The 15,204-nt window shown below is 35.3% G+C and overlaps 1 protein-coding gene across 2 annotated transcripts; it reads left to right on the plus strand.

Annotated features, from left to right (window-relative positions):
- Positions 1-5,996: 5,996 nt before the first annotated feature.
- Positions 5,997-12,102, plus strand: LOC110027853 (purine permease 3-like). 2 transcript variants are annotated; one of them, XM_020729465.1, is made up of 5 exons: positions 5,997-6,064; positions 6,327-6,447; positions 6,544-6,597; positions 7,188-8,034; positions 11,543-12,101. In XM_020729465.1, the coding sequence occupies exons 4-5, from the start codon at positions 7,264-7,266 to the stop codon at positions 11,879-11,881; spliced, it is 1,110 nt and encodes a 369-aa protein (XP_020585124.1). In that variant the 5' UTR covers positions 5,997-6,064; positions 6,327-6,447; positions 6,544-6,597; positions 7,188-7,263; the 3' UTR covers positions 11,882-12,101. The 2 variants fall into 2 exon arrangements, with proteins under 2 accessions (XP_020585124.1, XP_020585125.1); XM_020729466.1 differs by lacking the exon at positions 5,997-6,064 and having other exon boundaries at positions 6,419-6,447; positions 11,543-12,102.
- The last annotated feature ends 3,102 nt before the right edge of the window (positions 12,103-15,204 follow it).

The raw sequence follows: 15,204 nt of genomic DNA on the forward strand, positions 1-15,204 counted from the left end.
CAATAGAAAAGTCATTAATTCGTGTATTTTCTCGAGTGGTCATTATGTTTATATGAGGGAGCTATAAATCACACCTAGTCTGAGCATTCTTCTCATAAGAACTAGTGTTGAGAAGACTGATCAACTCAATAAAACCAATCTCATCATGCATCCTTCTCACAAGAATTCAAGTTGACAATATTGTTGTTTTTATAAATGCATGTGATGAACTTCAATCAAATTAACAAAAAAAAAGTATTTCTAAGTATTAAATATATCCCCGATGATAACCGTATTAATAGAAAATTTCAACCAAAACATTAACTTTCAAAATGAAATTTCATATTCTTCACATCAATAAATTCAATAAAAAAATAATTTCTAAATCTGACCATCTATAAATATGACAGAGATGAGAAGATTTAAAATGAACGATTCCTCAATGCTGACAACGTTAAAGGTAAATAACAATTGAATTGATTTATTCTCAAAATCATAATATTAAATTCTACAATTTAAAAATATTTTACAATAACTTAAGCTCAAAAAAATAAATGTCGCGTCTTTATGCCAATATGTTACTTAAAAATATCTCATGTCAACAAGTGTCGCTCGTGTCATTCGTCCTCATTATTTAACTAGTTAGCTCCACAAAAAAATATCAACATCCCTATCAAGGAAATATTATCAGCCAACCAAAACGTGGAAGCCATAATTTTATATTCTGTAATTATATTATCTTTAAGACCCCACTTGGCCATAAACTGTAAAAGCTTTTCTTCTTCAATGAGGAATCCAATACGCTGATGGCTCTTGCAGTTCTCTACAGGCGTAGGATGATGGAGATGGAACACTGCTATCCTCTCATTCAGCGAATTATTATTTCTTTATTGTTATTTTTTTCACAGCGTCAAACGGCATGGGACGGGACCAATTGGATGTCAATGTCAGGACAGAATATTACGTACATCACAGCGAAGCTGTGTGAATAATAATAATAATCATAATAACTGCAACCCACATAATGTGCATCGTTGAACATAGGAAGGTTGAATGTACATAATCTTCAATGTTAGACCAAATTCTGTTTCAGTGAGGGATTCAATTTTAAAAATAAAATGTGAGATTAATGTGCTTATATGCATATTGATATAGAAGTAATGAGTAATTATCTTGTCAGTCTTTTTTTTTTTTAATAAAAAAGGTTATATTAGTTGCAGTGTGTAAAGATAAAAAGAATATCGTGTTCACTATAGGAACATGAGGCAGAATAGGCTATAAAATCAACGGTCAAAATATAAGTTAGAAAAAATATATCAATTTCTGATGACATAACGATGATCTATCTCATTGACTATTAACAACAATTTAACTACAGAATATATCGTCGCTTAGCTACAATAATATTTTTGTTGACGGGTTCTTGTATCGACGAAATGGTACGTCAATTCTAAACGACGATTAACCGGAGACCAAAGTTCGTAGGTTATTTAAGAACCCATTATTTGATGGGGTATTTACCAACAAGTTAATTTAAAAAGTGACAGTAATGATCGTCGGCAATTATGTTACAGACCGACGGATTTTAGACTGCATGTAAGTCCTAAGTAAATTCCTTAATTTAGCCCACCCCATCCGAATCCCTCATTTCCATTTCTTTTGTCCTCCAGTCCTGCTCGCGCTCGCCCTAGCTGCTTCCCTCCATTGTCGAAAGCCTCAGCCTCACCCTTGCCCTAGCCCTCTCTCGGTTTCGTCTAAAACCCTTGCCTTTGCACCCGAACCTTAGCTAGTTGAGATCGACTACGACGGGACCGCGGCCTACAAAGAACCGATACTCCCATTTTTCTCTTTCCACGCAACTCCTACCCAAAACCATTCACTAAGGTAACTTCTTATCTTCTTTTTCAGGCGATTTCATGTCTAAGGGGCAGCTTGGCTACACTTTGGATTTACATTAAAGGAGTGTTTGGCTGGAAGTAGGATTTAAGTTAAATATGATTTACTAAGAATTATTTGGTTGCAAGTAGGATTTAGTAAATCTGAATTTATCAAATTCTGATGTGATTAAATCTTGAAAAATCTCGAGAAACAAATTAATGACTTTAATAGGATTTATTAAATCCCACAAGGTTCAACTTCTCTAAATCCTGTAAATCCTACTTCCTACAAAATTTGATAAATCTTGGATTTAAGGCAAAATGGAGGAAGAACGAAATTTAAGAACTAGCAGGATTTACAAAAGCATTTTTTGTCGTTTGACATGATTTAGATTAAATCCTGCATTAATCCTACTTAAAACCAGCTACCAAACAACCTCAAAATTCCTATGAAATCATTTGTACGTTGATAGCCCTTAACTTTGCTTTGAAAAATTATTTATGGAAAGCCTCAAATAGCAAGTTTTAGTGACCATAATTAGCACGCAAACATCATTGTTGTTACCTCAGGAAGAATTTTGTAAATAAATTCTAAGATATCTCCATAAGCTTGAATAGTTTGATGCTTGATTCATTATGATCATGAAAATAAAATGAAACTAAAATAGTCATTTTGGTTATTGTTTTTATTTTTCTATTGTTAGGATACTCCTTATAGTGCAGAACAAACTGAAGGAGTAATGTGGCTTGGAGTTGAATTTTTTACCATATTGTTCTTATATTGAGTTGAGTTGATGTTATTCTCTTTTGATAATGTGTATTATGTGGAAATTTTGGCTAATGCATTGTTTTTTTAGGATTGACAGGCCGTCAATAAACTTTCATCGTGTTGGATTGAATTTCTGATATTGAACATTATTTCTTATGCTTTGATTTGGTTTTGAGCTAAATCTTGTTTATGATGGTTAATTTACTGTTGATAAGCTTATATTTTCTCTTTGATCTTCACTTGTCGTTGAGATTGGTTTTTGTAGCTGTGATGAATTCCGACTATCATTAAAATTCAACTAGTTTTGAATATATTTTTATATGCTCAAAATCTAGGACAAAATTTTAATGTTTTCTGCAGCTAAGTTATGAGTTCAGTTGATTATCCATCTTCTAGTTGATTATCCATATTCTCTTTGTTTTGGTGGTTTGTTTCTTTTCTTTTTGTTGTTCTTGTTGCTATGGTTTATCTCTCTGTTTTTTGTGTTAGTCTTGTTTGATTTACTTTGTTGCTGTAGATCTTTCGAGTGTCCTTTATTCCTTTCTTCCTCTTTGAAGCTTTTAAAGTTTTTTATTTTCTTTTCTTTTAAAGATGTACCCAAACCCAATTGTTTAAATGTTGTGGCTGCTGTGTATGCTTAAATGTAGAATCCGAAAATATTTGCTTAAAAAATATTTACATACATAACACTAAATTCCTATGGAAGAATACATGAAATTTACTTTTAGTAGTACTAGCTCTAGTGGTAGGGTTGTACCTATGGGTGATCAAATCATTAAAAGGTGTGAACATTTTAGATATCTCAGGTCTCTTATTCAATGTGATGGTGATATAAATGGGGATGTTATTAGTAGAATTCAAATTGGCTAGTCGAGGCGGAGGAATATATCTTGACTTATTATGTGATAGAAAATACCTCTTAAATTTATAGTAAAATTTTTTAAGATGGTGGTGAGATCTGTAATGTTTTATGGCACATAATGTTGGCCTTTAGATTAATGGGTTGTTTGGTTACAAGCAAGATTTAGTTTGAATAGTAAATCCTACAAATCCAGAATCATCAAATCCTTAGATGGTTAAATCGTGAGAAGTATTTTGTATGTAGGTTGATATTTTTTTGTGGTACATAGTGTAGGGCTGTGAAATTAGCTCAAAAAATGATAATTGCTCAGAAATTGATTCTAAGTTTGACTCGTATATAAAACTTGGATTGAAATAAACATGCTGAGCTACGAGCCAAATTTTTTTTATTAAACTTATTTGGAGCCTTCTCCAACTCGGCTCGATTTCAAATCATTTAACATCTTAGTAATGTTAGTTTTGTCGAAGATCATTAATTCGTCGAACATTGACTCCCAATCCATCGAAACATCTCCCTCTAAAAATGTATGCCACTATAGCTACCCCAACCATCTCATAGAAATATTTGTTTCATAACTACTCTGACTGCGGGGGTATGGAGGCCTAGAAACACACTGGTGGAGCGCTCCCGCATACAGAGTACAAGAGGAGGCTAGTAAGACTTACTTAGTTTGCATTAGATGTATGCTAACTATTCCATTGTACTGACATAAACTAGAGAAAGTATGAGAGCCGAGTGTTGTAGAGTTATACAAGTGCACCCATAGGCGGCAGCCGGATCAATTCTGGGTGGAAAGTAGATCGTATGCAACCAAAGTAATTCACAAGATTAATGAGTATAAAATTCAAATAACTATTAAAATTTTTTTAGTCTCTCACTTTCATTAATCATATGTTTTGTAGGAGACCTTCTAGAGGCTCAAGGAGAGCCGATCTCAACAGTCGGGTTGTGGTTCGGGCACATACACGATCCTTCTGAGTACGACCTCTAAAGGGAGTTTGTCGGTGGTATGATTCCTGAGAGTCGATCTCAGCAGTCGAGTTGTGGTTCAGGCACATATCATGATCCTTCTGAGTACGACCTCTAGAGGGAGTTTGTCGGTGGTATGATTCCTGCCAAACATCTAGTACATCTGGTGCTTCCACTTCCACTTCACAAGAGAAGGAGATGCGTCACGAGGTTGTTGTCCAAGTAGCCACCCTGAGATCGGAGATAAGGGCAGAGATCAAAGCAATGTTGCGTTCTGAACTGCAAAAAGGGAAGGAGCCAATGCAGGATGAGAATGGGGATGATGATGATGAGGAGAGAACACACGAGGATGAGGATGATAAGTAGGGGTTATTTTTTTATTTGTTTGTAAAATAAACAATTTATTATAGGCGAACATAATTTTTATTGTGCAGTTGTGCATTTCGTTTGATTTAATTCAATTATTTTATTTTTCTTATATGATTTATATCTAAGTTTCTTACAGCATTTTGCTATGTTTTAATTGCAACGTTACAATTGCAGATGTGTAGATTGTAATGTTGAAAGTGAGTTTTAATTTTTTTTTCCTGATTGTAAAGATTTTCAACCGCTTTTTGACGGTTTTATGACTCTTGATTATACACCGACGGTTTTCCGACGATCTGTCGAAGAAGTGAGGTATGTACAAAGTGCTACAATTTAACTACGATAAAAATTATTGGTAAATTCCCACAGTTAACCCACTGTTGCACGACATTTTACAAATGGAATCACGACACTTTTTTGAATGAAATTCAACAATATTTCTACGAACATATGTGTCAGTTATGTAATTGATTGTCATGCTAAGATCAAACATGACGAGTTTTTGGATGTATTATGATGGTTAATATTCATCGGTAATTCAATTACCAAGAAACATTTTTGCTACCCCGACTTTGTCCCACTAAATCGTCAGTAAATATATTACCTACAGTTTATTCATTATTAATGACAACATTTGACCGTCGTAATAAACTAATTACATTAGTGGTTACAAATCGATTTCAAAGCATATTGGGCAGTGGCTACAATGAACTATTGTGAGAGGTCTAATGTTGGAAGATGAGAGGGTATTCTTATAAGATGAATGCTAAAAGGACAAGAATAACTCTTGAATAACTCACTTTTATTTCACTCTTATACTTCTTGATTGTATTAGGATTGTGCCAACACATTTCAATTCAATGACTACTATTTACTCTTTAGAGTATTCTAATTTTTTTCCATCACAAAAGTAATTAATTATATATTCTAGAAATCTTTAAATCACTCATTTAAAATTAATCTCTAGAATCCTCTAAAATATTCTTCATAAAATGAGACTTTAGAATTTTATGAAATCTGTTCTAAATTATGGGCTCAATAAAAAGACAAAATTTTAAAGATGGCATTTTTTATAAATTAAATAAACACTTTTACCATATTTATATTGCAGAGAAATTACATTCAAACTCAAATGAACAAGCTGTTCAACTTGCTATAGAACAGAAGAAAAGGCTTAACACAGCAAAGAAGACAAGAGTGATGGAACATATCCATAAACAGAGAACTCTTCCCAGCTACAAGGTATTTCGTCATCGTCACAAAACTGACCCAAGCTTTCATGTGAGAGGGCAAACTTCAGAAGACATTTTACTGTATTTTCCACTCAGTTTTTTTTTTGTCTTCTTTTCCATGGAATATTAAATGAAAACTTAGCACATAATTTCAATCATGTGCGCCCTAAAGGCAAAAAAAATCTCCACGCAATCAGTCGGCTTTTCTTTCCCCTTTCTCGCCAACTAATTATATGTAGTTGCTGTATTATGAACTGTACATTGTTTGCTAGCATCAATAAATGCGGAGCGAGATCAGAGAAGCCAAACTAGGTCCTATTAATAAAGTGTATAATACGAAGGCCTTGCTCCTTCACTCGTTCCTTTATGCTGGGCATGCACCGCAAGAGCAAGGTAACAAAGATGCTCTCTCTCTTTCTCTCTCTCTGCGTGTGTGTGGATGTGTAAGCTAATCTCGCTTATCTTTTGTAATTGGTTGTTTTGTTGCAGTAATTCAAGGAAGTTTAACGGACAAAGTAAACTTACTATCAAAATCCTTGAGAGGTAATTTTATCAGCCAACCAGGAACTACTGCTAGAGGTTTTTTAAATGAATTTTCAAGTAAATGATTTGAGCAATCTTTTTTCATCTGAAATTGAACTATTTTCTTAAAAGTTCAACTTTTTTAACATTTAAGATACATTTCTTTCCATTGCAACTTACTTTTTCTCTAATAGCCATATTCTAATTCTTATCTGTTCCATGATAATTTTCTGGTCCTTTCCTGTAGAAATTTGTAAAAGAAATTATAAATCTTCATTCTACGACCACCATATGTTCTGTTTAATTTGGTTGTTTGCTATTTTTGGTGCTCACAAGACCTCTCGCCTATTCTCCAAGCCTCATTTTGAAGTCCAGAAGACTTCTTGCCTTTATTAAGCACGTGTGTTAAATTTGATAGTATAATTTCTTACATTTTTAGTGAGATATGCATATATTTTTCCTTCCAAACCAATTTATTTTTCTCAAATTAAGAAAAAATAAAGAAAATTATAACTATAGATTAATAAATAAATAAATTTGCTGGCTAAATATCTCTCCATGTAAAACAGAGAAGAGTGAAGTGTCTTATACAGTTTTCTTCCATATAGCAGACACTACAAGGCGAGCAACTCTCACAAGAAGCAGCATAAAGCCGGCCAGCTGAGATCAAAGGAGACTTCCGTTGCAATGGAAATCGATCAGCAGCATCAGCCTGACAAAACAGACAGACAACAGTCCATGTTTCCTCCACCACCACCACCACAGCTAAATCGCTCCCTGAAACGCCTCCTGACCATCACCAACTGTCTCCTCCTCTGCCTCGGAAACGCCAGCGGGCCCTTACTCCTGCGCATCTATTTCCTCCATGGCGGCAAACGTCAGTGGCTTTCCGCTTGGCTAGAAACAGCCGGCTGGCCCCTTCTTCTCCTCCCCCTCTCCCTCTCCTTCTTCTACAGGCGTCGCTGCGACCCCTCCGCTCGAACCGTTCTCATCACCCCTCGCCTCATCATCGCTTCTGCCTTCATCGGCCTCCTCACGGGCGCCGACGATTACCTCTACGCCTACGGCCTGGATTTCCTCCCCGTATCGACGTCATCTGTTCTCATCGCCACGCAGCTGGCTTTCACCGCGGTGTTCGCGTACTTCATTGTGCGGCAGAGGTTCACGCCATTTTCGATTAACGCGGTGGCGTTATTGACTGTGGGGGCGGCGGTGCTGGCGATGCACGCGAGCAGTGATAGGCCGGCTGGAGTGAGCGTGAGCGGGTATTGGAAGGGTTTTGCGCTGACGCTTGGTGCGGCCGCGCTGTATGGATTTGTTTTGCCGATGGTGGAGCTGACTTATGCGAAGGCCCGGCAGCCGGTGACTTATACGTTGGTTATGGAGATGCAGCTTGTTATTGGTTTCTTCGCCACCGCATTCGCAACCGTCGGCATGATCATTAATAAGGATTTTCAGGTGCGCGTCTGCCATGTGAAAATTTTTTTATTTGTTGCGTCTGCCATCGAATTATGCTATTATCTGTTGTTAATTTTAAGAGAGAAATTCAAAGCTTCTGGATATTAAATTAATTAGTTTGTTAAATTTTTCTGTAAATGAGTAAAATTATGAAAGTACCCTCAGATATTTTGTATCAGGATGGGAATATTTTTATGAAAAATTTCGTTTATTTCACGATTTATAGTTGTTATTTCTCAATGCAATTAAATTATTTGGTATTACATAAGCAAATCAGTAGATAAATACAACTAGCTTATTGGTTAATGTAACTCGGTCGTTATATTAGACATTCATAATTATCATCGTAACAGAGAAGGCTTTGATTGTTTGATAGTTTAAAATTATTTATCAAATAATTTAGTTACATTAAAAAATAATGCATGACATATCAGAATTTGACCTTTGCCATAGAATACTCCAATCCTGATATAAAATGTACCAGGGTATACTAAAACAACTTATTTACTAATAAATTTATTAGTATTTATCCAATTTTTCGATTCTTATGTAAATTATTCATCTATAACTTAAGTTTGAAATTAAAGATACCATCATATTTGAGAGAGGGTAACCATATTTGTGAATCATGAGCAAAATTTGATTAAGATATCATCAAGGCACTTAAATGCGTATATACCATCCGAATGAGGGGACCCTCTTCTGGCTGTTCGATCGGAGTGGTTTGGATTCTTTTCTGATTTATAGCACAGACTCTATAAATATAGCCCTGATCTTGAGAGAATGCTAGGCCAACCAGAAGAAGATCAAAGCTTGGGAAGGAACTAAAGCTCATCATCGTTTATGCACCAAATATTTGACGAATTCCTCAAGCTCCTGGAGCAGCTGACCACTGCTGAACAACACATGTAGGTGGTCACTATCTGCCACCATCTGCTCCTTGCAGTAAAGTCTCTTTTAGAGGCATAACATGCATTGCAAAATCCCATCTTAGATTGTGGAATATAGAAGCACCTTGCGGAGCAATACATCATCTAGTACATCGTACAACTATACACCTCGAAGACGGTGTAATAACACACCGGATGTGGTGCAATAACACACCTAATGACAATGTAAACAACACAACTCACACATGGTGCAATGACGTCTCCCGAATAAAGTGTAACAGTGCACTATAATTACAGTGACTTTCTCCTGACCAATAAAGCTCCCGACTCTTGCCTTTACGACATAAGGACGTCATCACAACTCACCATTACAACCTATGTGATTAACTTCGATGTACGTCGTCCACAACTTGTGTAGTGTAGCTCTCAACTCTAACGTTTATGACTTGCATGGTACATATTTTGTGCAGCTCCTGACTTAAGCCTCTATGACTTGTGAACGTCATCACAACTCACCACCACGACCTTTATCACCAAGTTCGACCTACATGGTCTACAGCTTGTGCAAATCTCAATTCTTTCTTTGCGACTTACATACATTATCAGACTTAGTAGACCTCTCAACTCCAACAGTTGTGCTCACAGATGTTATCACAGCTCATGCAACTTCAACTACGATCTCTTCGACCATCGAACATCGATCATCATAGCTAGTACAACCCTCAACTTCGACCTTTGTAGCCCACATATATGTTACAACAACTCGTTCATTTCTCAACTCGGCCCAATACGACCTACAGACATTATCACATTTAGTGCAGCTCTTAACTGTGTCATCTGCGGCCTATGGAAATCATCACAGCTCATAACTACAACCTATGTGACCTACTGTGACCTACATAGTCCACAACTTATGCAGCTCCCAACTCTGACCTCCGTGGCCTACATACGTTATCACAACTCTTAACTTCGGTTTCTACGACCCACGAAAGTTATCACAACTCGTCCAACTCAAAACTCTGACCTTTTCGGCTTATGTACATCATCATAGCTAGTGCAGCTCTTAGCTAAGGCCTTTGCGGCCAATGAATATTACAATAGCTCATGCATCACTTAACTTTGACTTCTAAGACCTACAGTTGTCATCACAACTAGAGCAACTCTCAACTTCTACCTCTGCGACTCATCAACATTATCATAGCTCGTGCAACTCTCAATTCCAACCTCTGTGGCTAATGGACGTTGTCACAACTTGCCATTATGACTTACATGAACAATTATGACGTAAGTAGCTTCTTACTCGTGCATCTTCTTGACTTCTGCCCCTACGACCTACGACATCATCACAACCCACCATTATGACTTATGTGACCAACTACGACATACAAGGCTCACAACTCCTACAACTTTCTGCTATGAGCTATGTGATCAACCGACACTCCTGAAGCAATTATTTACTACACACACGATCATATACTATCATGACTTTTTCCTGTAACTTATACGATAAGCTGAAGTTACAACCATTGTTTGCAATATTCACGGTGAATTACTGCCTTCATAGCAATCTTCTATGACTCTTCCATCATGTTATCACTGAAAACTACATTCATTACAGCCAGACCACGACTATTATTGATGAGCTACTGTTGTACCTTTACAATGATCAACTTTATAACTCTTTTCTAATTCAAAAGAAGAGTTGACACGTGTGTGCTGAATTCTCATGCAACGTTAAATTAATAATTTATTACTCTAGTGCCACAAAGTGTCTAGCTTGCATCAGCATGAATTTAAAATGAATGTAAGATCGAATGATTATATCTGTATATATAATTATTTGAATTTATTAAATACATAAATTTAAAGTACATATATTATTTTTAGGAAATATTATCAAATTGTTATTTTAAAGTTAGCTATAAAGTTATTGAGACTTTATGCTATATTATTCATATCAAAGTGTAAATGCCAACAAAAATAATAGCCTACTAAGATTGTAATAAAATTTGATCATGTTTTTATTAAAAAAAAAAAAAATCTGTTAAAAATGATTAAGAAACTATTAGTTGCATCATACTCTCTGAACGACCATTATTATTTGACTTTCATTTTTAATTTATGTATATTTGAAATTTTTAATGGATGCCTTTTCACCTTTTAAAATATTTAAATCTACTAAACTCATCTTCTAAATTTTCCCCTACAATGAATATTCACTTTTAATGTTATCCATAAACCAAAAAATGGTGATTGAATCATTTTTTATTACGTGGCTCGATCACATGCTTCGCATAAAAAACTCTCTGTAAATTTAGGTTTTTTTTTTCCAAAAAGAGCGGGTCTTAATTTAATATTTTGTGAAGATTTTTTGTTTTTTTTTTTTGTTTTCGGAGAGGTTGACGTTTACTAATGCACTGTACCATGTCCCATCGTTAATTTCTCATAATGCATTTAATTTTTTCTTCTCTCTTCTAATGTTTAATTATTAAAAATATATATTAAATCATACACGTATTCAAGGCTACAGAAAAGATTAATTACATATTAATTTTTCTCGAAAGAAGTTTAATAAATCAACTAATTATCCTCAATCGCCGGCATGACTTCTAATACAGGCACTGTCAAGAGAAGCAGCCAATTTCGGCTTGGGAGAGACGAAGTACTACTTGGTGCTTATTTTTGCGGCCATCTTATGGCAATGTTTCTTTCTTGGCGCAGTTGGCGTGATCTCTTGTGTGAACACGCTGCTCGCCGGAATTCTCATCGCCGTCTTCATCCCTGTGGTGGAAGTCTTGGCCGTTATCTTCCTTCACGAGAACTTTAGCGTCGAGAAAGGCATGGCTTTGGTTCTCTGTCTCTGGGGATTGGCTTCTTATTCTTATGGAGAGTACCGAGAAGCCAAGGAGAAGAAGGAACGAGCTGTTTCTCATCAGGTTCAAACTTCAACGGTTTGATTAATACGTGCGGTATATACATATAAAGTTAAATATAACTTGCTCTTAATTTGCACTATCGTCGATATATCTGGTTATAGTTTATTTACTGAGATTTTGTCTTTGACCATCTTGATCAGATAAAGAGAAATATTTTGATCCTCAAGTTAGAGGAGACTGTACGTAATGATAAAGGGATTGCTTTTTATGATAAGAAATTATGTGAAGATAAGTTGATGCAAATTAAATTATAATACAACAATAGCAACAATAAGCCTTTATCGCACTAAATGGGGTTGGCTAAATTGAATCCTTTTTTTCCATTGAGTACTATTGAGTGTCATATTTTCATTTAATTCTAATAAAATAAAGTGATTTTTTATAATATTCCGTAGTCTTTTTATGTCTACCTTTGACTTTCTTAACATAAACTGAATCTAAAATACATCAATTTTGCAAACCAAACAATCAAATTATTGATGTTTAATGTGACCAAACCATCTAAGACAACTCTCTTTGATATTGTCCGCCACTTAAGCCATATCAACCTTTGTCTACCACTGGAGTCATATCAACCATTTCATAGATAGATTTGTTTCACATTTTGTCAATAAGTGTCAAGCCATTCACGTAATAAAGCATTCTCATCTCAGCAACACTTAACTTTGTTCTATGTTTCTCTTTTAAAAGGCCAACATTATGCTCAATAAAGAATTGCAGGTTTTACCATCTTCTAAAAATTTCCTTCAAGTCAAGCAACACTTTTCTATCAAACAGTAAGCCTAATGCATTCCTCCACTTCAACAAATCAACCTGAATTCTGCTAATAACATCTCCGAGATATTTAAAATGTTCACACATTTTAATGATTTGATCACCCATAGTTATAAAGAATTCATGTCATGATTTTTCAAAAAAATTTATGATGGTTGTCGACTATCCCTCTATTTTTCATATTCGAGGCTTGAGACCCGATAATAATAGCATTAAATATAAATTCTTTCATCTACACCTTTTATTTTAGAGTAAACCCAATTCATGTAATTACATGTAAGTCAATTCAGAAACAAATTATACGATATATTTTTTTTTATAATTTTATTATTACGTTGAAGGAAAGTTTACCGCCAGCCCCTGAAACATCGAAGGAGTTCTTAAGCATATTTGGTATAAGAAATTAAATCGTGGAATTTATTTATACCCAGCACGTGCATATATATGCCTCAAAGTTGGAAACAATAAACCATCTGATGAAAAAATAAAAAAATAATAATAATTGGGATAAAACTTCATAGCTATCTCTCTTTCATGCACAAGACCACAGACCATAATTTGGTTGTTGACTGTTGCAAAAAAGTGTATCAATAATTCTAAATGAGTAAACTTTTCATCTGAAATTGCTTTTCTCATTTTAGTAGAGGACAATTAAGACATGATGTTGATTAGATGGCTCTTTTTTTGTCAGCTACCCTCATTCAAATTGATACTTGAGCACATTTTTGTAAATTGATATTTGAGCACAAGTAAATTTACATCCAAGATACTATGAAAATTAAATAATTCATTAGGCTTCAAAAAAGTCAAACAGATGCCTATACTTCATAAAAAAATTGAGATATGGAAAAATGTATATGTTGAATCTAAAAATGTCCCAGAGACACGCAAAGAATGCAAAGAAATAGAGCACGAAAAGGAGGGAGAGGGGAACATAGAAAGCAAAGGCATAGTATAGAACATTAAAATCACGTAACCTTTATTTAAGAAATGAAATCCCTATTGGGTGTACAATTGTATTATGTACTCCTAGATTTCATAAATATAATGGGGACATTTTGGTTAGTTCGTAAATATGGGGTTGTGTGCTTGGGAAGTTGCCCGACTGGATGGAGCCGGTTACTCTAGGAGGCGTCCGGTCGACCAGAGCCTATGATGGCTCCACCAGGTCCTTTTGGAGTCAAACGATCATTGACTGGGACCTAGAGGCACTACCGAGTGGGCTATCTTTTGAGAGCTTATGCTTGAAAGGACGGGCTGGACAACTCCGGCTGGTACCGGTTGTTTTGAATCTAGAAAATTTGGCTTGATCATCTGGCCTGGCTAGAGAAAAAGCTGCCAGACTTGTCAGCCAGAGTCTTGTGTTGGTGGACATTTATGAGAATGATTGAATTCTATTTGTCTCAAGATTATCTTTTTTACGACTTGTATGAGTCGGCTGGCAAGACGTGAGATTTTGGATCTTTCTTAGTTGGTCCCAGGATGCCACATCATCTCTTATCCTATCATCAGATTTTTTTTAAGATTCGTGCTGACACATTTTTTATGTACATAGTTAAAGCTCCCATATTCTCTTAAGATTATGCTGACACATTTTTTATGAGCATATATCTTATTTGATAGCGACAACTGCTACAAGAACAAAGGAATCTTAATTTTTTAAAAAAGTTACTGGTATTTATGACTATTTAAGATGTAATAATTGAAAATACAACACAACTTATTCAAATTTGCGTCGGACAAAACCGACGAAAACTTAGGCAAATTCGACGATAATTTGGTGGGTTCGTAAAATTTGTGTCGGAATGGTCTTTGACGGTAAAACTGAGGTCGATAATGCAATTTACATCAAATATGCGTCGAAATAGTTCGACGATAATTTTTTATGCGTAAAACAGTTTCCTAAATTACCGTCGAATTAGTGTCATAAAAATCAACGCTAATGCAACTCAACCCTGTTACAAAAAAAAAAAAAACTTTTAGATTTGTACAACCTGCACAAAAAAAAAATGCTAATGATCACAACAAAAAGCAAAATTATATCACAAATGAATACTGATATTAAAATATAACATAATGTAATAATTACTAATCTAAATTATCAAAAGTTTACATTTATACTCTCAATTTAAGTTCAAATATTTCAGAAACAAAAAAAAAATACATAAAAACTCCTCCTCCTCCTCCGCTACAACACTCACTGGTCGCTTGCCCCCGACAATTTTCCATGCTCTCTGTCAAGCATGCTACACTCCCAACAATTCTTTATTGGCCTTCATGCATATGACAGAGCTCCCCATTCATAGCAGTGACATGCCTGTTAAGCTTCTTAATATCTGGGTGTGAAGAGCTGGTATCACCCACAAAAGCACGAGATATTTCAAGCTTGAATGTTGTGCTCTTCGTACCAACATCGTAGACCCTCCACTTCTTCTTCCCCATCGCCTACGTCCATAGCTCAAACTCAGACTGCGTAGAGGTCCTAGGGGTTTAGGAGGCCAGCAACCTCTCTCGGAGCTGCTCGTTCTCTTACATAATAAAAACCAATGATTAATTGTCATTTTAAACAT

This window comes from Phalaenopsis equestris, unplaced genomic scaffold, assembly GCF_001263595.1.
Source record: "Phalaenopsis equestris unplaced genomic scaffold, ASM126359v1 Scaffold000455, whole genome shotgun sequence".
Taxonomy (NCBI): Eukaryota; Viridiplantae; Streptophyta; class Magnoliopsida; order Asparagales; family Orchidaceae; genus Phalaenopsis; species Phalaenopsis equestris.

Coding starts and splice junctions, on each gene's coding strand:
- LOC110027853 (XM_020729465.1), top strand. CDS start 7,264: ATGGAAATCGATCAGCAGCATCAGCCTGACAAAACAGACAGACAACAG. Junction 8,035..11,542: donor TCATTAATAAGGATTTTCAG/GTGCGCGTCTGC, acceptor CTTCTAATACAG/GCACTGTCAAGAGAAGCAGC.